At 41.1% G+C, this 21,738-nt stretch overlaps 1 protein-coding gene across 2 annotated transcripts in view; it reads right to left on the reverse strand.

The window, feature by feature from the left end:
* Positions 1-21,738, reverse strand: part of LOC131512341 (probable cation-transporting ATPase 13A5) — a 116,266-nt gene that overhangs the window by 41,658 nt on the left and 52,870 nt on the right. For both annotated transcript variants that reach the window (XM_058730865.1, XM_058730864.1), the window contains exons 10-16: positions 15,122-15,292; positions 12,792-12,949; positions 9,875-10,063; positions 5,886-5,947; positions 4,147-4,297; positions 1,534-1,620; positions 789-945 (exon numbers count right to left, since the gene is read on the reverse strand). In XM_058730865.1, coding sequence (XP_058586848.1) covers positions 789-945; positions 1,534-1,620; positions 4,147-4,297; positions 5,886-5,947; positions 9,875-10,063; positions 12,792-12,949; positions 15,122-15,292 — 975 coding nt within the window. The remainder of the gene's footprint in view (positions 1-788; positions 946-1,533; positions 1,621-4,146; positions 4,298-5,885; positions 5,948-9,874; positions 10,064-12,791; positions 12,950-15,121; positions 15,293-21,738) is intronic.

Genomic DNA, 21,738 nt, shown 5'->3' on the forward strand with positions numbered 1-21,738 from the left:
AAAGGGGCCGCTTCTAAGGTAAAAAAGGCTCTAAGTAGAGGGAGAAGTTAAAGCAATCATTTGCCAAATCTAAAATTGTGTGCACAAGTTGATGGCTATCAGCAATCATAGGGAGAATGTAGATGAAAATCAGGAGAAAAAGGCCAATTTTATCCAAATGAACTCATTTGAATGCAACAATATCCTTACAAATCTGGGCTGCCGCTTAGAGAGTGCATATGTTTGTAAGACAAAGAGACAATACAAATCAGCTCAAAATCTGGCCCAGAAAGATGAAATTGCTGTGAAAATGATCAATTGCATTGCTCTAATACCGTCTAATTTGCTCTAATTACTTTGTGTGTGTGTGAAAGATTTATCTTGTCTGTATTCTCCTTCCATTGACCGGCACGAGGCCCTTACATGGTGCCAGCCCCCAGAGGTGTCAGGCGGAGCGCCCCAGCTGCAGGCTGAGTGCAGGGCCCAGACCTGTCCCATTATTCCCTTCACACGTTCCTGGTTCGCTCACCCTTACGTAGCTTCCTGTTCTGGCTCCTGATGTTTGCTTCATATCTCCTTCCCTGATACCCCATTGTGGTTGGGCTTTTCTGGATGGATCAAAGCCAGATATTTACTCTCTGCCTCATGGCCTTGAAATGATCACTTCTGTCTTATCAGATCTCCTGGGCCCACTTCTCACTCACTGAGAAAACAATCACTTCCACATTCATTTAGTCTTGTGTGCTTTGTGTGTTTGGGCTTCTAAAACATTTTTACCTCCTGAAAGAGAGAACAGGGTCAATTAGTACCTGTTTCAGACTTGCAGAACTTGGCCAGCATCTCCGGGGCACCCTTCATGTACACATGGAAGTGATCCTCCCCTGCCACCTGAGCGACCACAGACATCCTCTGCAGGCTTGAGGAAAATGGAAACTGGCGCAAGATGGCTATGGCTTCCACGGGACTCTGAGACAGCACCAACAAAGGGGAGCTTAAGATGCTTGTGAAATTTCACAGATGCACACCAACAAATAGGACTTGCTCTGCAATGAACCCAGGGACGTCATGAAGTGGTATGTTTGTCACAACATTGATACTTTTCTGTCTGCCTCGACGGCGATTCCCTCATCAAGTTGTCTGGTTCTGCAAGGCCTTTCCCTTTGATTGCCTGGAAAAATCCTAATCATCTTCCAGGCCAAGTTCACAGGTCCCTTCCTCTGTGGCACTTCTCTCTCATAAATAGTATTCACTCTCACCTCTGAACGCCTGCAGCTCTTTCTTCAGCCTTTATTATAGCAGTCGGCACAGGGTATTGCACTGATTTGCACCTATATGGATTTTTCTACCAGCCTCTGTACTCCTCCAACACAGAGCCCCACACATCTAGCTCTGAAATCACTCTATCCCTTAGCACCTAGAGCAGTGCTCTAGCATAAGACAGGTTCATGAATAAATTTAAAAATAGATTCAGGAATGAAGGGACGAGCAAACCAACTATGGACACTGTTAGTTTCAAGGAGAAAGAGCTGTCTGATTTGAAAAAGCAAGTCATACCCAACTGGCTTTCGGTCCTGGCTTTATTATTATGTTTGAACCTGGCATCCCAAATGTGCGGTAGTCTGCATCACAATCTTCCATTATCTGTTTCAAAATGAAAACATTCACAAGATTCCTTAGAGCAAAATAGTAAGAAAGAAATACCTCTCATTTGCATAGCACTTGAAACTTTTCAAAGCCCCTTCCACATATTTTCTCTTGTAGGCTAATTATCTGAATACCATCATTGTCAAATTTCTGTTGTGTTATTAAGGACCTTGGAGAATGTCAAAAAGCCAGAAATATTGTGACTACAGTTTAAGTGGTAATTGATGGAAGAAATGCCGGCTACAAGCCAATGGCTCTTCCTGAATGGTATGACTAGCAATTGGATGAGAATTTAATATAGCTGAGCACATTAGCCCTCAGTTGAGTTAGGATTGGGTCTTGAGATAAACCTGGGATTAATTCTTATTCTGTATCTACGTTACTAGCCTAATTGGTTAGCTAGAGAGTTAACAAGTTAGCTGCTGGCAAATTAGAAAGCATATTTGAAAACAGTTTGCATTCTTTGGAGGTTGCAACAGTATAAGTTACACCATTTGAGAAACCAATATTAACCTAAAATATAGGAAAGGCAGTCAGATATACAAATCAGAAAATAGGAGACATTTGGCCTCTGCTCCATCACTTACCTGTTTAACGTTGGGGACAATGCCTCCATTTCTCCCCAAATTTCTTCTGAAAAATATTCTGACATCCCTTGTAGCACTAAAATTATTGGGGTCTACAAGGATATTTTCCCTCCTCCTTATGTTTCATGACAGTTTCCTATCCACCAAAGGATATTTAATTCGAGACTGAAAGTTTCTCACCTAGCTTTAAATTCTGCAAATCATTTTGCACTTCCATACTTTGCTTGGGGTGGATAACACTGCTCTTAAAGACAGTTCTTACAGAGCTAATCCTAGCAATTTATGTTCCTGCACAAGACCCCAACTTGTATGTCATGTGTACAAATAGACCAACACCCCTCGATGGAGAAGAGCCACCGTCAGAACCAGGATCAAAGTATCATATAGTAAGAATGACCCTAAGCAGCTCATCATTGTGTCTACGTGAAGGATGCCGGTGAGGACAATGTGTAATAATTACACTGATTCCTCTCCGTTAAGATCCAGGAAAGTGATTATCCCTTTGTGTTTAAGTAGAAGATTTCTCCACAGCAAATGCTTAAATTTTAGCTTGCTGCTATCAAAAATTTCCATGTTTACCAGGTTTCCTCTTTTATTATTTTGGCTTCTAGAAAGCTACATTTTTGCCAGTACACACTTTTTAAAAACTTTTTAATAAGTTTATTTATTTTTAGATAGAAACAGTGTGGGGGGGAGGGGCGGAGAGAGAGAGGGAGAGGGAATCCCAAGCAGGCTCCACACTGCCAGTGGAGCGCCCAAGTCGGGGCTTGAACTCATGAACCCGTGAGTTCATGACCTGAGTCAAAACCAAGAATCGGACACGTAACCCACTGAGCCACTCAGGTGCCCCTCCCCCCACTATAAATCTATACATCTATAAATTTGCCTTTTTGTGAGGTGTATTTCATGTCCTTGCAGTCATGTGTTTTCGTTCCTTTAACATTCTGTTTAAATGCTGTCCTGTAGTTAAGATATCATTGTCAGTAGCTTGAAAACGTGTTTTGTTTTGGTTTGGGTTTTTGGAGAGCAGAGTAACGTAATTAACTAAATAGTGACTGCCTGAATGAATGAATGCTTTTCACTTGGTGGGCACTTTACAATGCAAGCAGCCCCTGTAGGCTCATAGGATCAGTGCTTACCACAAGTCGGTGAGTGAGGCATTATTATCACCAACGCACACCTGAGGTAACAGACTCAGAATCTTGGTTCTGGATTTGGGGTCACACAGCTAGAAAGTGATGGGGTCGAGAGGTCTGCTCACCATGTCATGACAGCCACGAGAATGGGTTTATACCCTTCAACTGTTCACACTCAGCTCAAAAAATTGATCCAGTTGGACTGGGAAACCTTCAGGTTAGTATCTAGACCTATACTGTCTAATACAGTAGCTACCAGCCACCTGCGGCCATTTATATTAAATTGATTAAAGTGAATAAAATTGAAAATTCAGTCCTTGGTTGCATAGCCAAATTTTAAGTACTCGATAACCACATGTCGCCGGCTAGTGGCTACTATACTGAATAACACTGCTTTAGACCACTGTTTCTCTGTGAGTGTTACAGAGAATGTACCATGTTTTGGCCTGTCAAAGTTTTGTGGTCAAGAAGGTTTGGTAAATGCTGCTTATCCTATTCCTTCTTGAATATTCACAATGCACCACAGTATACTAAAGAAATCTGGTAGTCAAGAAATCAATTTTACTTTCTTAAAACAGCAGGTTCCCAAACGATTTGATCACGGAACCTTATTTCAAACTGCACTCATTAACAGAGTTCTTGGGAGCAGATACTGGGAAATTCAGGTAGGGTCGAACCTTCCTTCAACGTTGTTACAAATCTTCTCTGAGCTTCAACCAAAGTTAAAAAACTTTTCCACTTTCAGTAAGGATTTCTTCAAGTTTTTCTCATTTAGCCAAAACAAGAAACTATCATCTTACCCAGGCAGTGCCCTCAAACATTTTGAGGTCCAGTGGGTCTCCTTGGATGGTCCCATTGAGAAGGATCAGAGAGTGGCAGCTGGCCATGGCAGCACACAGCGGGCCCCATGGCAAAGCCTTGCCTGAGGCAAAGCTATTCACTTCCTGAAAACTGGGAGAGAAGATGATTAAGAAATGAAAGTCTTCAACAAAATCATTTTACACACTCTGCCCCTTAAATCTTGCCAACACAGAGTTTCAATAATGCTTAACCTTTATGTTCAAATCCTTCCAGAGCTCCTCATGCTCCGTATGATAAAGTCTAAGTGGCTGGATATAATCACAGAGACTTCTGTCAGGTTACTTGAGGTCAGTGCCTAAGGTGACAGTAAGCTCAGAACCTGCAGCCTGCTTCAGAATCTGTCTCCCTCTCTCTCCACTCCTCCCCCACTCATGCTCTCTCTCTCTCTCAAAAATAAACTTTAAAAAATTTTAAAATAAAAGAAAAGCACACCTGGACTCTGAAATATTTCTCATGACTCAGTCCTTTGCCCTATTTCTAGAAACTCCTGGCATAGATATCCAGCGTCTCATTTTCCTTTATGATGGTAGACTGGTACAGTTTACCATTCTCATTTCCCATCTAATAGCCAAATGAGAATTGTAGACAGTGGTTTCTACACCCCGAAACCTGAGCATTTGGGGAAAGGAAAAGAGAGGAGGGGTGAAAACCCTAAGCATCCTATTCCCCTTTCACTGGTCTGGCCAATAGAAGACAAAGCAGTGCCTGCCCGGACAAAAGCTTGGCCCGGCCATCTGAGCAACCAGGAGCTGAACCACATGAGTAGGGTTGAACCCAAGTATTTTCTGCAACATCGCACTGCCTGTCTGCTGTTATCTCGTGCCAGAGCTGTGTTTGGCCCCATCACTGTGCTGGAGAGCCCCTGCATGACTCAATGACAGAGGCTCAACCACTGTTTAGAGCCAAGGGGGGATATCTAGAGCTGAAGAGTCAAGGCATCTTGTACTTAGACCGAGAGGGCAGATCTCAGCCCTGTGAGGAAGGGGAGCAAGGGCCCTCTCCTCACTATCCATTCTGGGGTAGCATCTCTGTGATTGTTCTCCCCTCTCCTGTGGCCAGCTTTTCACCTGTGTCTGTAAAAATGGTAGCCATATACCCCTTAACATTCTATCTCAAGTGCTATCTTTGTCAGGCGTTTTTCCTCATTCTGTTCATTTCCAAAATTAATTTCGACCATTTATTCGCTATGTTATTCCAAAATCCAAGACTGTGTATTATATCAAACAATCATTATTATTTTTTCTTCTCTCTTCTGATATGTGTGCCTTAATCATAGCTCTTTCCATGGACTGTATTATGCGTAGAAGATGAATGCATCTGTTTCTTTCAATCCCATGAGATGTGAGCTACATGAGGGAAGGGAGGGAACTCTTCTTTTCTGGACTCCTCCCCCCACCCCGCCCAGTCCAATAACCACCAGCAAATCTTTGTGGTTTTTAATTAAGTACACTTATGATTTCACTCTTTGCTCCTCTTTTTTATTCATTCAGCTTCTTACTTATCCAGTTTGTTCTATTTTTTCATGTGGAGTTTGAAGGCCTATTTTCCCCATCTGACTCTGAACTTAGAACCCATTTAATTTAACAAGTTAGAATAATTGGGACACCAGAAGGACGGACTTGAATAGAACCAAGGTAGCTACACCAATCCTACATCCCATCTTCACTGAAGTGCTTACCAGTTGTCAGCAGTAGGGACAGTCCCCCAGAGGTCCAGCCCATCTTCCGTAAGAGTGCCAGTCTGGAAGAAGTTAGAATTGGTATTAGCATAAGATTTAGAACTTTTGGTTATATCATGATTTAAACAAAACCCAACCTCCCAAAACATTAAAGTAGATCTAGTTGTCCAAAGTCCTTGTTTGTAAGCATTAAATTTTGTTTTTTTTATTATTTTTTAAAATATGTTTTTAATGTTTATTTTTAACAGAGAGAGCGAGCATGTGTGCATGTCTTGAGTTGGGGGGGCAGAGAGAGAGGGAAACAGAGGATCCAAAGCAGACTCCGTGCTGACAGCAGTGAGCTTGATGCTGGGCTCAAACTGTGAGATCATGACATGAGCCAGTCAGATGCTTAACCAACTAAGCCACTCAGGCACTCTTGCAAGCATTAAGTTTTAAATCAGAGAAGGGTACCTGAAGGAAGAATTCAGCAGGTGACAAATGATTCCTGAAAAGACTGTGTCGATAATGAAATGATTCTAGATACTAATCATTACAATCAAATGTTAGTGTTTTGCTTTTGTGTGTTTATTTTTGCACTTGCTGTTGTTAAACGAGAAGCATTTAGTGAACGGAAATCCAATAAAGACCAGTACGAGTTTGACTTTATAGTTGGCACCTGCTATCTTTCTAAAGCAGAGTTCAGAATTTTTCTCTTTTTAAGACTGATTAGTTCATAGTCTGCCATCTGGCTCACAGCAGTTTTTTAAAATATGGGTGACATGATGACTGTCCAGATTTGATAATGAAATGTTGATAAAGGGCTTTGAAAATTTAGAGAGAAATGAAGTGCTAATAATAAATACTCATTAATGCCCATGAATGGGTTTTATTGTTAGAATTGTCAAGAGGAAAATGGTTGGGAGATTTGATTTGCTATATTATGGGAGAGTATTTATCACATAATGTAACAAAGAAAGCAACATGGAACTACGTACTATGACAGCACTTTGAATTTGCTTATTGCTTCATAGCCCACCATAAATTACAGACCCCGGTGTCTTTATGCAAGAGGCCAACACCCAGTCAGAGTAACCATGTGGCTCCCGCTATTTCAGCGCTGTCAAGGCTGAGCAGAACATTCCCAAGTGCTGGGGTGTATCCCTTTTCAATACTGACACCCAGGTCTCTGTCATCATTCTTTTTACAGTCATTTCTGTATAAGACACTGAATTTTCTAGCTTCCTATCAAATGACATTTCTTTCATTAGAGCACATTAAATTGGCATAACGCTTTATGATGAAGTGCTTACGATGCTTCTAATTCTTACAATCGACTAAATAGGGAAGGGACATTCTCAGGTTAGAAGTTAAAGGAGCAACCTCAAGGTCCAGTGGCTTGCAGGTTGGAGAGAAAGAACCAGAATCTGGCCCATCTAGAATCTCCCTCTAGATGACAAATGTTAAATAAATTTTGCAAATCATGCAGAAAGACAAAACCCATACTGGACTTCCAATTAAAGAATGAAGGATTCTTTGTTTCATTAATTTATTTGGGCTTCACAGAAAGCTAACAAGCTTTGCGTGAATTACTCCTTGAAGAACAATAGAAAAAAACCTATTTGCTTCATTTCCCTCCTGCATTTTATGAGGGTTCCAACCTGTGTGTTTAGATTCCAAATCCTCTTGAGTTATTCCATTTCAAAAAGAGTTAGCAGCTTAATGCAAACTGAAATGTTTCCCTGATGATCAGATTATATTTTTACACATCAATATTTTGAACATGAAAACAGAGATTAGATGGCAGCAAACAGAAATGGGACCGTGTCATTTCTCTATGTGAAAATGATTCTTATACTATAAAACTAGCCATGAACAGAAAGAAAACTAAATTATAGTTACAGTTGTAAAGGGAATAAGACAGAAAAAGCCAACTTCTTAGCATAAATACTAGCCCAGGCTTGGGCTGAGCTGAATAGAAAAGAGAGAACTGTTTTAGAGAACTTAGACCAACATAAACTAGAAATATATGGGAATAAGAAGCACATGGTGAATGTCTTCTAAGTGGAAATAAAAGTAGAGTGGGACCTCGATTAATTGTGGGGTGCTTCATTCCAACACCATATTGGTAGAGTTTTACAATGTACAAGCTGGAAAGGCACCGAGAGATCATTGGAGTTCAAATTTCTCTTGATTTCTCATTTTGCCGATTCCCAACCCAGTGTTTTTTGCACTATGACATGTTGTCATGCCACTGGGGTTTGGCCAAGCGTGCCGAGGAGCAGTTCCTCAGTTGGTCTAGCAAAGGAGCACATGAGGACGTGGAGGGGAAAAGCTTTGTATGAGACGTAAAATGAACAACTGGAAAAATTAGTTTTAGGAAAAGACAAATATGTAACGAACCTAACTTTATAAATCTCCCTCTTATATTACAGGCACCAGTGAGGCTGCTGGGTAAATAATGGGAATCCTTACCAGAAAACTTCCAAGGCCGTGGAACTAAAAGAAGCTACTGTTAACCCTAGTGGTTAACTTGAGGAGTGGTGATTGAGGGTTTTCTTTGCCAGAGGAAACTCAGCCAGAATAGAATGGAACTAATTTTAGGGCTGAGCTGCTTCCAGTGTGGAGCCAAGACTTGTCAAGTCTACTCATGGTGTCTCTCCAGTTTGTCTTATACTCTCCATTCTTGCCCTCCTTGCTTAGGACAATGACCCATCTCTTCAGTCTTCCCTAGATAGCTTCCTGTCTCAGTCCTACCTCCCTTTTGTTCCTTCTCACCAATTGCCCTCGATGGAATAAACAAAACACACCTATAAAAATGTCTTTGATCGTCTTTTAAAAAAATGGTACGGCTCCCATTCTCCTTCACAAGGCCCCACTTCTTAGCTTGACACATCAGGCCCTGAGCAATTGGGCTCTTCCTCTCCAGCTACATTCCCTACCACACAGGTCCTGTTGTAGCCACACCCACATGCCACAGGCCATGACATCCCTGTGCTTCTGAACTGCTCATCTCTGAGCCCATTCTAACAACCAAAGCCACGGCTCAGCGGTGACCTCCCATCCATGGCAGGTAACTTAACTTCGACGCTTTTCCATGCCTCTTTGAGCATGCATTTCACTGCATTATCATGGTTTACACTTCCATTGTACCTGCTTCCTCAGCTAAGTCACGAGCTTCTCCAGAGCAAGGACCCTCTTATTAATGGGACTCTTGGCCAAGGTAGGTTAATTAAAAAGTGTCAAAGCCTTAATTAATTATTCTAATACAAACAAAGTGAAGACTTGGAGGGACCAGCCAGGCCCACTGTGTTACAACAATTAAATTGGCCTGCCCAAGCAGAGGGCAGGATCGGAACAGCAGGTGGATGAGGCTGAGGTCCCTCCAGGGACACAGGACCCCCACAGGAGAGTCACAGAAAGAGGTTTTAGACCTGTCCCAGAGCAGCAATCCTTCCCATTTGGACATACTTCTCCCCTGCTACCTCCAGAACCCTAAACAGTTACAGGACAACATTCTTCTAGTCCTGAGTCCTGATAACCTAGGGCTCAAAGGAGAAAGGAGGGGCTGAGTGCATTAACACAGGCACTGTCCCCTCCCTCCCTTTCCTTAAAAGAAACAGAGGAGAAAAATGGAATATTTTCAATTAAACACAGGACAAAGTATTTCAGGGAACAGAAATGTTCCTCACAAATTTTTTTGCCTGAAAAAGCCAGTCAGTCATAGAAGTTATTACAATAAGAGATTGTTTTGAAACCCAATACGGGCAAAAAATATTAAATTTCATAGGGAAGAAATTTATGATGTGATATAGTTAATCCACTTCCTTAGGACTCTGTACAGTGGGCTTGTAGAGCATGGTCTCACACTAGCCCACTGTGTGACCTTCTCTGGCCTCAGTGTTCCTATATGTAAAATGAGAGCAGTGAACCAGGCATTCAGTTGGAGGCCTTTCCCAGCTCTGCTCTGCCTTGAAATCAACCTCCAATCAGGAAAGTTTAGATCATACTTTGTCAAAGCACACGAGGTTTATTTGTCCACACATATTGATTCTCTGTGGAGAAATACAGAAGATTTTCTTTTTCTTCAGCCTCTTTTGTGCATACACGATTCCTGTGGTCAGGGCAGCTGGTAGCACAGGAGGGACAGTCACGGTGAGGAGAAGCAGGGCCATGGTTGCCGTGTCTCTTGGAGAAACCTAGGGAGGGAGGGACATGGAAGTTAGCCTAGCAGCACAGGGCGGCACCCTTTCTAGCACCATCTCCTGCAGCACTCCAAGAGTTCTAGAAGCTCAAAATATTTAAAGAGAGCTGCTCTCTCTGTGGGGCTGAGAGATCTCTTGGGTGTGCTTAAGGAACAGACAAGTTGTCTCCCATTGTGCACAAAAGAAACTCTGATCCTTTTTCTATGTCCACCCTGCCCTTTTTGACTCTGTTTCTCTTTGCTTGGTATTCCCTCCACCCAGAGTACCATCCTTCCTCTGCTCATCATAACACACCCTCTTAGACTCCCCAGGCACTGAGACCATTTTTGAGTTGTAACATTTCACACACGGGCTTGACAGTTGGGTTATAAATCTCCCCCAGTCGCTTCCAAACCGCTTGGGTGCAGCAGCTTGGCTTATACATCTTTGAAGTCCTTTGCAAGTTCATCTTATTCATCTCTAGATATAGAGCCTAGCACAGTTTCTGACACAGGAACTATTAAATGAATGGTAACCTGATAAAAATGATGACCAAGAGTCTGCTAAAGGAAAGTCCGTAGTAAAAATAGCTTGTTCTCACTGCACACATTCTGGGGCGAGAGCTGGATTAGGCTACATAAATGATTTAGTTACTCCTCACAACAACCTTAGGATGTAAACACTGTTATTTTCTCCATTTAACAGATAAAGAAACCAAGGCTTAAAATATTAAAATAACTTCCCCAAGCCATCTGCTAGTTAAATGGTGAGGATCTGAACCCTAGGCTGTCCCACTCGGGGGCCACAAATATGTGACCAGTGTCTTATAGTATCCAGTCAATTCTCATAGAGTCAAGATCCCAGGCGGGTCCACAGAACTTCACATGGCTGATAAGAATAGGGCTTAGATCAAATCACAGCATGGCTTGTTTTATTTTTCACCTTCTCTAGAAATTAATGGCCTTACCCTAGATTTTTATGAAATTAACCGTAATTTTAGCCACTAAAGTCCTCTTCTGAGTACTGGAAATACAGATTCAAGTTCAATATCAAAGGCTGCTAGATACATCATTGGTCCAATCTCAGATTGTCACAAAATCCAGCGTTCTCTGTTTTTCCCAACCACAGCCACAAAGTGTTGACACTGAGGACTCAGCTTTGTCTATTCCTGAGACAGTACAGATGGAGGAAGCCAGCAGGGTCACAGGTTATGACCCACAAGAAGGTGGGGTCTACAGTTAGTATAGCTGCTTTGGTGTGTATTAGATGTTGAGTTCTACCCGGGAAATCTTCATTCCGAATCACTGTGGGTGCTTCCTGGTCCACAGAAGAGGGCCTTTTGCTTGTTTTCCTGCTCAGTGCTCCTGCTCCCCAGATGAAACTGGCACAGTGCCTCAAGTTCCAGTCCCACTTGCTTTAACAGTCTGCCCAGCTCTTTCCAGGGTCCCTTCTAGGGGTGCCAATATGTCCTGGCCTCCTTTGCCTTTGCCTGACCTAGAAATGCTGCCTGAAGGCTTATATCAGACTGAAATGACTACCCAGAGCTCAAGTACGAGAGTGAACATTGCCTGGAAATTCTCGTCACTCTGTGACGAGATATTTACCCCTCTCCCCGACAACACACACATAGAATGCACTAAATTTGGGTATTGTAATTAAGTCACCCATACCCAGTTTCATACCTATGTTTGGACCCTTTTATTTACATTTTTTTTCTTCTTCCCAATGAGCCCACATTGCTAACATCCCAGTATGTCTTAAAGAAGAGATTACACAGTTCACAAAAGAATCACACTCTCAGGACCAGAAAGGACCTCAGAGGTCATTTGTGAGAACCCTTCCTTCAGCCATCACAACTGTTAAGAGAAATGCTCAAACAAACCAAAACCAGACCACTATGAAGTTTAAAAGGAAGTGGGGATCCGTGCAGCATATAGTTCTGTAAAAGTGGACAGCCAGTTCTATTTTAGAACCTAACAAAACATAGAAAAACTCACTGGGTACATGGTATGTTGGGTATGCCTTAGACAATGTACACACTCAAATATCTCAGCATTCTCAAATAATCCAAATTTCTAAGCACGGCATTCAAGATCCCCTTCAATGTGACCCATTTTACCTTGCTAGACTTAATCTCTCAGTTGCTTGCTGGTTCCAGAAGACCCATCTGCATTTCTTCCTTTGTCCTTTTCTCACTCCAACTAGCATGCCCTTTCTCCTCCCTGATCTGATTGACTAAATCCTCTCCATTCTATCAGACTTGAGAAACACCTATTTCCTCTGAGGATGTTTGGGCTTCGGTATTACCAATGCCACACATGAAGTAACCTCTCATTCGCATCCAAGTGGTGAAAGAAGTCATGAACTTTGCAACTTTTCATAGCTGTGCCATCCAATACAATTTTCACTAGCTACATATGGCGACTTGAATTTAAATTAACTAAATAATCAAATCACTAAATTACTTAAATTAATTAAAAATAATTAAAATGAAGTAAAACTGAAAATTCATTTCCTTGGTCACACTAGCCACAGTTCAAGTGTTCAATAAGCACATGTGGTTAAGGGCTACCAAATTGGACCATGTAGGTATAGAATAGTTCCATCATCTAAGAAAGTTCTATTGGACAGAACTGATCCACAGAATGATGGGGCTAAGAGAGAACCTTATCCAACCCTTTTGAGTTAGGTGAGGATCCTTGAAAAAGCTATGTCATTAAAAAGCCTTACCCCCAGTACTTACTCCATGGTACATATATACACCAAGGGCATAGAAGAAACCCACAATGCCAAGGAAGGCCAGGAACACTATAAACTTGAAGGCATCATTGTATAGCTTGAAGTTCAGAGGTCGGGGATAGAGGATGGATCTCACCAAGTCCCCTTTGGCAGTATTGTAACCTGCATGAAGGTAATCACAGGTGGAGTAAGTTCCTTTAATACAGTTTACCACGACACCCAAAATGATTTGCATTGAATTAAGGATTGGTTAATAGTGTCATCTGAATATGGGATGAAGACATCACTGCAAACTATATTTACATTTATTATCCCTACAAGTCACTAGGAACAATAAGTGGTATTCACTTAACCTTGTTCAATTTCTCTTGCTCTGGAAGTCAGTGCTACAATGGCTCACACAGTGAAGCTCCTCACTCATGCATAAGATTGAGGAAAAGAAGACTGAGGACTGACAGACAGAGTCACCAGAGAAGACGAGCTGCTAAGAGAAGACATTAAAGCTCAAGTATGTGTTGAAAATAATAGAAAATGAAGACAAAAGGAAAGCACAAAACAAGTAATTTCTTAAACACATATACCTCTGATCATGTCATTCTTATGCCCAAACACCTTCCAGAACCCCTGATTTTTTGCAATAAAGTTAAAATTTCTAGGCACGGCATTCCAGATCCTGTCAACCCTCAGTATACTCCTGTGTTGCTAGACTTATCTCTTTACTGCTCACTGCTCTCAGAAAACTCCAAGGCAGTCCTTCTTTTGTGTTTTGCAGAAATAGATTAGCATGTTTTTTTAGCTTTCTGCTAGGACTGGCTAAATCTTTCCCATCCTATCAGGCTTGGCTCAAAATGCCGCCTCATCAAATAAATATTTTCAGAGTTCTACTCCCACACTTCCTATCAAAAATAATTTCTCCCCCTCTTTGGGGTCCCTGTAACACTTAATCATGTGACATCTATCATTGCTCTGTGTTTAGTTAGCTCTAACTCCACACTGTTTCCTGCACCAGACCACAATCCTCTTTAAGGGTAAGGAATGTCTCCTAATTTTTTTCTTTAGCCCTCAGGGCATAGCACTTAGTAGATCTTCATTAAAATCTAAGTTATTGGCAACAAAAGGGGGGCTACTAGATATGAACCACTGTTGTATGAAACACGCCTTAATCCCACTGCTTGGTAAACATATAGTCTCCTCAAACATGGCTTTGTAGGCTTTGGAGAAAAAGAGCAGAGTTTTCTCTAACTTGTTGCCTCAGCATTTTACAAGCTCAGATAAGGTGGTTCCCATGATTTCCATTCATAAGCTCATGCCCACTGACCCCTTTGAAGCAAAACTTGATATTTTTAATTAAAAAAAAATCAGGTAGAACAATTGAATCATAGGCTAACACATAGAGACAACAAAGTTCAAGGTGGGTTTTGGATCTGTGCATATGTGGCTGGCAGAAACACAGGTCAGGGGTAGTGTTGTCTGTGTGATGTCCTGTGAAAGACCGGGAGTAAGATTAGTAGTCTTGAAAACTTTTTGAGCATGGTGTGTGTAAACTGCTTCAAATTCTGCTTTAGAAATATGACTTGGTAGCAGATCCAAGGGGAGGTGGAACAAAAGACAAGGCAAAGTATTTGAGGCAAAAGCTGAAAGGGAACAGTCAAGAGAATATTTCTGTTGCAATGGTTAGACAGGAGATGATGAAAGGCCTGGACAAAACACCAACTGTCCTAGGGATGAAGGAAAGGGAGACAAGACTCAGGAGGTATTTGTAGAATTGACAGGATGTGGTGTCCTACTTGGTACGGGAGAAAGTGGGAAGCTAAAGGTGATGTGGACAGACCGGCTAGATGGTGATGCTGTCGACAGAAAGAGGAGGATAAGTCCTTTCGATGCCTTGACTTTGAAGTGTCTGTAGGGAACCCAGAGGGAGGCATCCAGCAGGGACCTGGAAATATCCCAGCAAGCAGCAGTTTGAAAGGAGAAAGTCCTCAGGTGATAATGGTTGGAACTTTTTTCTTGGGAATCACTTAGAGTTGGTATAGAGGGAAAAGGAAAGAAGCCTGGGGACATAAAAAACAAACAAACAAGAACACAGTCTTGCCTTTGAGGCAATGTATTTCATCTCTGTATCATCGATGTATTTCATCTTAGACAAGGGTTTTAACAATGAACCAGTGAGGTTGGAAATGGTGGCAACTTAGAATAAATAAGGATCTGACTAGAAACAAGTATGACTGTTATTACCAGAAGGTGGCAAACTCCATAATCCTAAACCTAATTTCCCCAATCCAACTCCCCCACCTCTAAGCAGGGACTACATTTACAAAAGTGGAATCTACTAACCTGTTTGCAAAACAACTGCTCTCACTGGCCCCTGCCCAGACGGCTTGACCTGGATAACTTCTGTCCCGCAGAAAAGGACATGTTTCCGATAGTCCTCCAAGCTGTGGGATTTCCAGGCCACGGTGTTCTCCGTATGGGGCAGTGGCGTCTTTGTGACAGGTATGCTTTCTCCTAAAGAAGATTGTGTTTTGTTGATTCTGTGTGAACTCAGGTATTTAGAGCTGGTGCCTGACAGTTTTGAGACAGTATACAAACCATAGCTATTCAGGTCTTAATGCCCATTTCCTGGGTCAGATGATTTCTCAAGGATGCTGGCGATGCAAGCAGTGGTGTACTTGGTTATATTTTACATATTTATTTAAGGTCCACCTATATTTTCCATACCTGGTCTGCATGGTTTGCTGCCGTAATTTAAAAAGCAGGCCATTTTAACAAAGATAGTTGTCACCTAATTGTCCCCTCAAGTGTTCTTTAAGCCCAAATTTATGCTAGGTAATTAAGGAGCTATAAAGCAAGTATATAGCTATTGTTATTTGCCTCTCATTTATTTATCAACCCATTCATCCATTCACTTGACAAATATTTTTAAGTGCTTATTTTGTGCCAGGCACTGTTCTAGGTGCTTAAAATAATGAACAAAACAGAAATCCCTCCCTCAGAAAGCCCAGGGAGTCAAGCCAGTAAGTAGCAGTAAATAAATGATTAAAGTACAATAAAGTAAGGATTTTGGTAGTATTACTGGGTGATCTGAAGATCTAACCCAGAGGACCAGGAAACATTTCCAGAACAACTAATAAATGACAACTCAAAAGGAAATGAGGCCAACTAGATCAAGGAGGAAAGGAAATTGTTCTTGGAAGAAGTGAAAGATCATTCTGTGCCCTTGGCACTAAAAATGGTTGAGAATGTTTGGGACATTGAGTGTAAGGGTAGAGGTAAGCAGTCCTAGAAGTACAGAGATGAATGAGAAATTATGCCTTCATAAAACCTCTTAAATGTTCTTCATGATCTTTGTGGAGCTTGCAGTGAAAGATAAAAACCAATATAACAAGACAGGGCCTCTCTTTTTTCTTTCTGGATGATCTCAGCTCCATTCTCATTAATACATAATTAATTAACAATTAAAGTGTTAATTAACAATTAATTAAATAGCTAGATCGATAATGTCTAATCTTCATTTCCTCTCTCCTGTGCTTTTGTTCTATGTTTCCCAATGGTGGGCTGTTCATCCCAACCTGGATATCCCACTAGCATCCCTAAGTCCACATACCTAAAATCCATACTATTTTGTTTAATTTTTATTTTATTTATTTTTGAGAGACAGAGTGGGGGGGGGGTCAGAGAGAGAAGGAGAGAGAGAATCCCAAACAGGCTCTGCGCTGAAAGCCCAATGCGGGCCTTGAACTCACAAACCGGGAGATCATGATCTGAGCCACAATCAATAGTCGGATGCTTAACTGACTGAGCCATCCAGGCACCTCCGTACTAATATTTTTACCACTAAACATCCTCCTGACTTTTTCTTTGTGGTATCATCCTTTTGCTGAGTGACAGGTTTACAGTCTCGGAATCACCTTTGATTCCTCCTCTTCCCGTGCTCTGCTCTCTCATGGTCTGATTCCCCAATTCCTAACTGCTTTTCTCCATGAGTATGTCTCACCAAGTAACTCTTGGACTCTTGCGTTTGGGTCCCAAGGGCTTCACTAGCAATCACTATCTAGTGGTGGCTGCCTTACCAATGGATTACCTATAATTGGCTCCTTGACATGAAAACCATTTTAATAATAATAATTTGAGTCTATGGTAGAACTAATATTTCTTTTTTATGAAAAAGTATCTCACCCACAATATGCCTTGACCTCTTGAGTTGGAAAAGACCTCCAGTCCTTCCTCCTATGTGTCTCCTTTGCTATGAGGCTACTACTGCACTCACACACTCTTGATGCTGTATGGATGGGGATTTTCCCACAACGAGCAATTCCGTGACACTAGATGGTTGTCCTACAATTCAATTCAATTCAACTCAATTCAATTCAATTCAATTCTAGATATAGCATCAGATCCCACAGGTTAAGGACTCAGTCCCACAGGACTGCTCCCATGCCACCTCAGATGCTAATTGCAAACCCACATTGTCAACTGTGCTTCTGACTAATAAATCCGAGGTTCCCATAATCCCCTTCTTGGGTTCAATTAATTTGCTAGAGCAGCTTATAGATCTCAGGGAAATACATTTACCAGTTTGTTAAAAGATCTGGTAAAGAATATAGGTAAATAGCCGGATGAAGAGATACATAGGGTAAGTTTTGGAGGGGTCTCAAGTGCAAACTCTTTTGGTAGATTTTCAAAGCCACCACAATCTGAGCATTACTGGCTCTTTTTCCTACACACTCCAGCTAATCTAAGCCACTTGCATATCCTGTTATACATATATATATATGTATTCTTAGATGATACCATTCCTCTACTTCCCCTGATGGTGGGAAGACAGGGTATTTAAGATACAAAGAAAATTAGCTCAGAGTTCAAAAGGATACATTTCAGAGATAAAAATAAAAGTGCTAATAACTTCCTCACTCCCAGATTTAAAAAGCATTAGAATGAATTTAAAATTCCATCAGTCTTTTGCTAAATGTTCAATTAGCAAAATAACATGTCATATTTCTAATTTGGAAATAGTATTCTATTGATTATAGTTACAAAATCTAGGTTCTATCTCTCCTAAGTAATAACTGGTGGCAAGGACTTTGACATATATAACTTTGTATATTCCTCATTTTCCTTGCTGGTATGTGATAGGTTGAAAAGACTTATTTTTGCTGAATGCCTGGATGAACTGAATAAAAACAACTGCCCAGGTTTTCCTATGATTGGTTTTTCAACAACCAGTTTTCTACATGGTGCATTTTTTATATCCTAAGGTGCAAGAAGCCATACAATTTTTATTAGTGATCTTGAAAAATCTCAGGAAATTCCTTTAGCCAGGCATTGTCCCTAACTCACTGTCTTTAAAAATTATGATATTTAGCCTTTGTTTGATATTTATCCTTTGTTTGGATTTACCACTTGTGGTCTAAGTGGCTTTGGAAAAGGGATAGGACATTTTGACAAATCTCCAAATCATCATACCACATTGTTTTGAAATCTACCTTTGTGAAAGCAGATACTTAGAGATGATTTCTAATGTTTTTATGCCTATGAATCACTGAATATTAATCCATTATATATTCATAGACTAATATTAGTGGATAGTTTCTGCACACACAACCAATGACATTCGTGGCAGGCAGACATTCAATCAACCAGGGATGGAAGCCATTTGGAGATAATGTTCCAAAGATAACATTCAAATCAGATATGATTTTACACAGAAATGACTTTCAAGTCTCTTTTACACTACTCACATATTAATAAGGAGCCTCATGCTTGGCCTTTCTTGGAATCTCAAGAAAGGACAATTTGCCTACAAATCTATGGAATTCTAAGTAGCTCGGAGAGTGTTTCACAAGGAAAAACATTCATCATCCACTTCACGTGGCTTCTAGGACCCGGAAGTCCTGGTGCTGTGAAGCGGGATTCTCTCCCTTGTCCCCAGTGAGCCAGTGCCTCTGCATGGAAGCAGTGTTTGAAATGCCATGCCCTTCTTTGTTTCTACTTCTGGGGCCATTAGACTGTGAGCTGTGTAAGGGCAGTGGCCATCTCTCATTTGTCTTGGTGACTCCAGCACACAACATAGTGCCTGGCACAGAGGAGGCATTTCTGAACCTTTACTGAATAAGTGGATGGGCAAATGAATAACTGAAAGAAAAGGAGAAGTGAGAGACTGGAGGAAAGGAAAAAGGAAGAGGGAAAAGACTTATTAACTCATTATAAGCTTGTCGGACAGGATGTAAATGGGAAATCACCACTTAGGAAAATTTCTGTGTACCCAACTGGGATCTCTGCATACTTCCCCCCCACCACACACACACGTTTCAAATACATCGCTGATTCTGTGAGTAGAGGGAGAAGGATGGGATTGTGGCAGAGTGAATGAATCCTGCCACTCTCTGCCATAATCACCTCTAAGAGAATGAGGGAGCAGTAGTTTCAAGCATGGGCTCCCAGGTCAAAAGGCCTGGGTTTGAGTGTTTTCGCTTCTTCATAGAATTTATAAGCATTGGAAATTTATGTCATTTACCTATTTTCATGTTTTCTTTGTCCCCACTAGAACATCACCTCTATGAAGACAGATTACTATCTGCCTTGTTCACTGTTGTATCCCTAGCACATAGTAGAGCATTCTGGAATAGGAGCTAATATACATTTGTGGAATGAATGAATGAATGAATGAACAAATGAATCCAAATAGCAACTCTACCACTTTTAAGCTGTGTGACTTTAGACCAATTACTTATCCTTTCTGGCCCTCAGATTCTCCCACCTTATAGATTCATAGGTTGAATGAAATAATATACGTAAAATATTAGCATAGTGCCTAATACATATAAGAAATAAGAAAAATTAGCTTTTGTGCCAAAAGAAAGTTTCCAGGCATTAACATAATTTCCCCCATAATATCCCCCTTTTGCCTCTTGACCACTTTATGAGGAGCTAGATCTTGAAGGAGCCCATTGTCTCCAGAGGCAGAAAGGATAGAGAAGTTGATAGCTGGCTTCTGGGTTTTACACATCATTTGTAAGTTTGACCATGAATTTTAGAGACTACATGAGAATAAGAACAAAGTTTTCCCGTTCACCTGTCTTCCCTCCACTACTTTTCTAGCTACATAAAAATCCCTAGATTGGGAGTTGGAAGAAAATCCAAAGGAAGCTTAGATGTTGTGTGTACTTGAGAGAAGGGGCCGGCACAAAAGTAAGGTAAGGAAAGACCCTAGAAGTTTGTGGAAACAGAGAAAGAGGCATCAGTAGGCCTCTTTTTACAGGGAGATAGGCTTGGGACATTTCTCAAGCCCAGAGCAGAGTGGAAGCAACAGAAAGGAGGGCTGCCCTAGACAGACCCACCTCCCCAGTGCCTTGCACAACTTCAAGTAGCCAGACTTGAGTCAGGAGACCTGCCAACTGGTGGGGACAACTGTCTGGCTTGGACCAGATATTTTGCAACACTGCTTACTTTCAAGGATGGCAAGATTTGGAGCAAAAATTAAAAAGTAAGTGTAGTTATACAATTACGTTTCTTGCATAGTTGAGCTTATGGCAGTAGGACGAGGCTAAGGAGAGGAGGATGAAGAAGACCCTACAATGGATGTGTGTTATGGGCAGGACTACCCAGTGGAGAGAAAAAGATGAGGAGGCACAAGGAATGTCAGCTCTACCCCTCTTAGAATCTGCTTCCTCCTCACTCTGGTGGCCCCTCACGTCTGGGAGCAAAAAATACCACCTCCAGCCCTGATACTGGCTAGCTGGGCAGTCTGGTCCCTTCTCACGTGCATTTCCTCATTTGTAAATTGGGCATTATAATAATTCCTAATTTGTTTATCCTATGATGAAGTGAGATATAAAAATTATTTCTAAAACATTCATTGCTCTAAAGATGTTTGGAGTATTTGCTAATTCTCTTCTAAATAAAGACTTCTATATATACGAAAGACTGGTTTGCACATGGGACAAAAAAAAAACAAACCCAAAAAAACAAACAAAAAAAAAACCTGAGTCACATTCTTGGACAAATGCTCGAGGAAGACATATGCAGTTTCAGGAATCTAAGCATAATCTTATTGTTCAATCAGGATCCTTTTTACAAATGTGTACGTGAGTGGGCAGATCTATGTAGACTATGTAATAAAGTATTTAGAGTATGATGGCCTTAGATCTTTCCAAAGAAAACAATGAGAAAGAAATATATTTCTGTTTTATGTGTCTGTCTCTAAAACGGATTTTTACCAGTACATAGTTTACACAGATATTAATGCTGGTGACCTTCTTTTTCTAGAAGTAGACCTAAGAAAAGCCACTCACTGCTTAAGATCATTTTAGGTCAGTTTTGCACATTGAAAGGCAGCTTTGTTTGCCATCTCCACCATTTCTTTCTCTGAGTTTTCCTCAGAAGTAAGGCAAGAACCAAACACCCCAGTCAGTAGACCCAGCGGAGTAAACACTGCGATCTCTCCTTCCCTTTTTTCTCACAGCCATGCTCTGTCACCAATGAGAGAAGCCATTCTTCACTGGCAGGCTGCTGGGAAATGTGAGACAGTTGCTGTCTTTGGTTTAGGAGGCCAGTTTTTCTTGGGCATGAGGTTTGCACGTGGGGTGCTATGGCAACATTCCGGATGAAAGATATCATCAGTATGCAAATCCTCATCACTATCATTATAAGGCAGTTAGATTTCAACACACTAAAGGGGCATTTTGTAATGATACCGAGCATAGTTATGTTTACTACATTTCCTTGTCTCAATTTTAAATTAAGCAGACCCATTTTTAATGTGAAATCTGCTTGTGTTGAACAATTTAGGAATCGATGATTCTCTTTACATTTAGGTGATATTAAAAAAGTGTGTGTGTGTGTGTGTGTGTGTGTGTTTTCCTGTCTTTAGCAACTTGGGAACAGAAAAACACAACAATTTGTAAGCACGAAAGACACATTCTTTCTATTTTTGTGTTGTATAGTTTCTTCTC

The sequence above is a fragment of the Neofelis nebulosa genome, chromosome 5 (genome assembly GCF_028018385.1).
Source record: "Neofelis nebulosa isolate mNeoNeb1 chromosome 5, mNeoNeb1.pri, whole genome shotgun sequence".
NCBI classification, from domain to species: domain Eukaryota; kingdom Metazoa; phylum Chordata; class Mammalia; order Carnivora; family Felidae; genus Neofelis; species Neofelis nebulosa.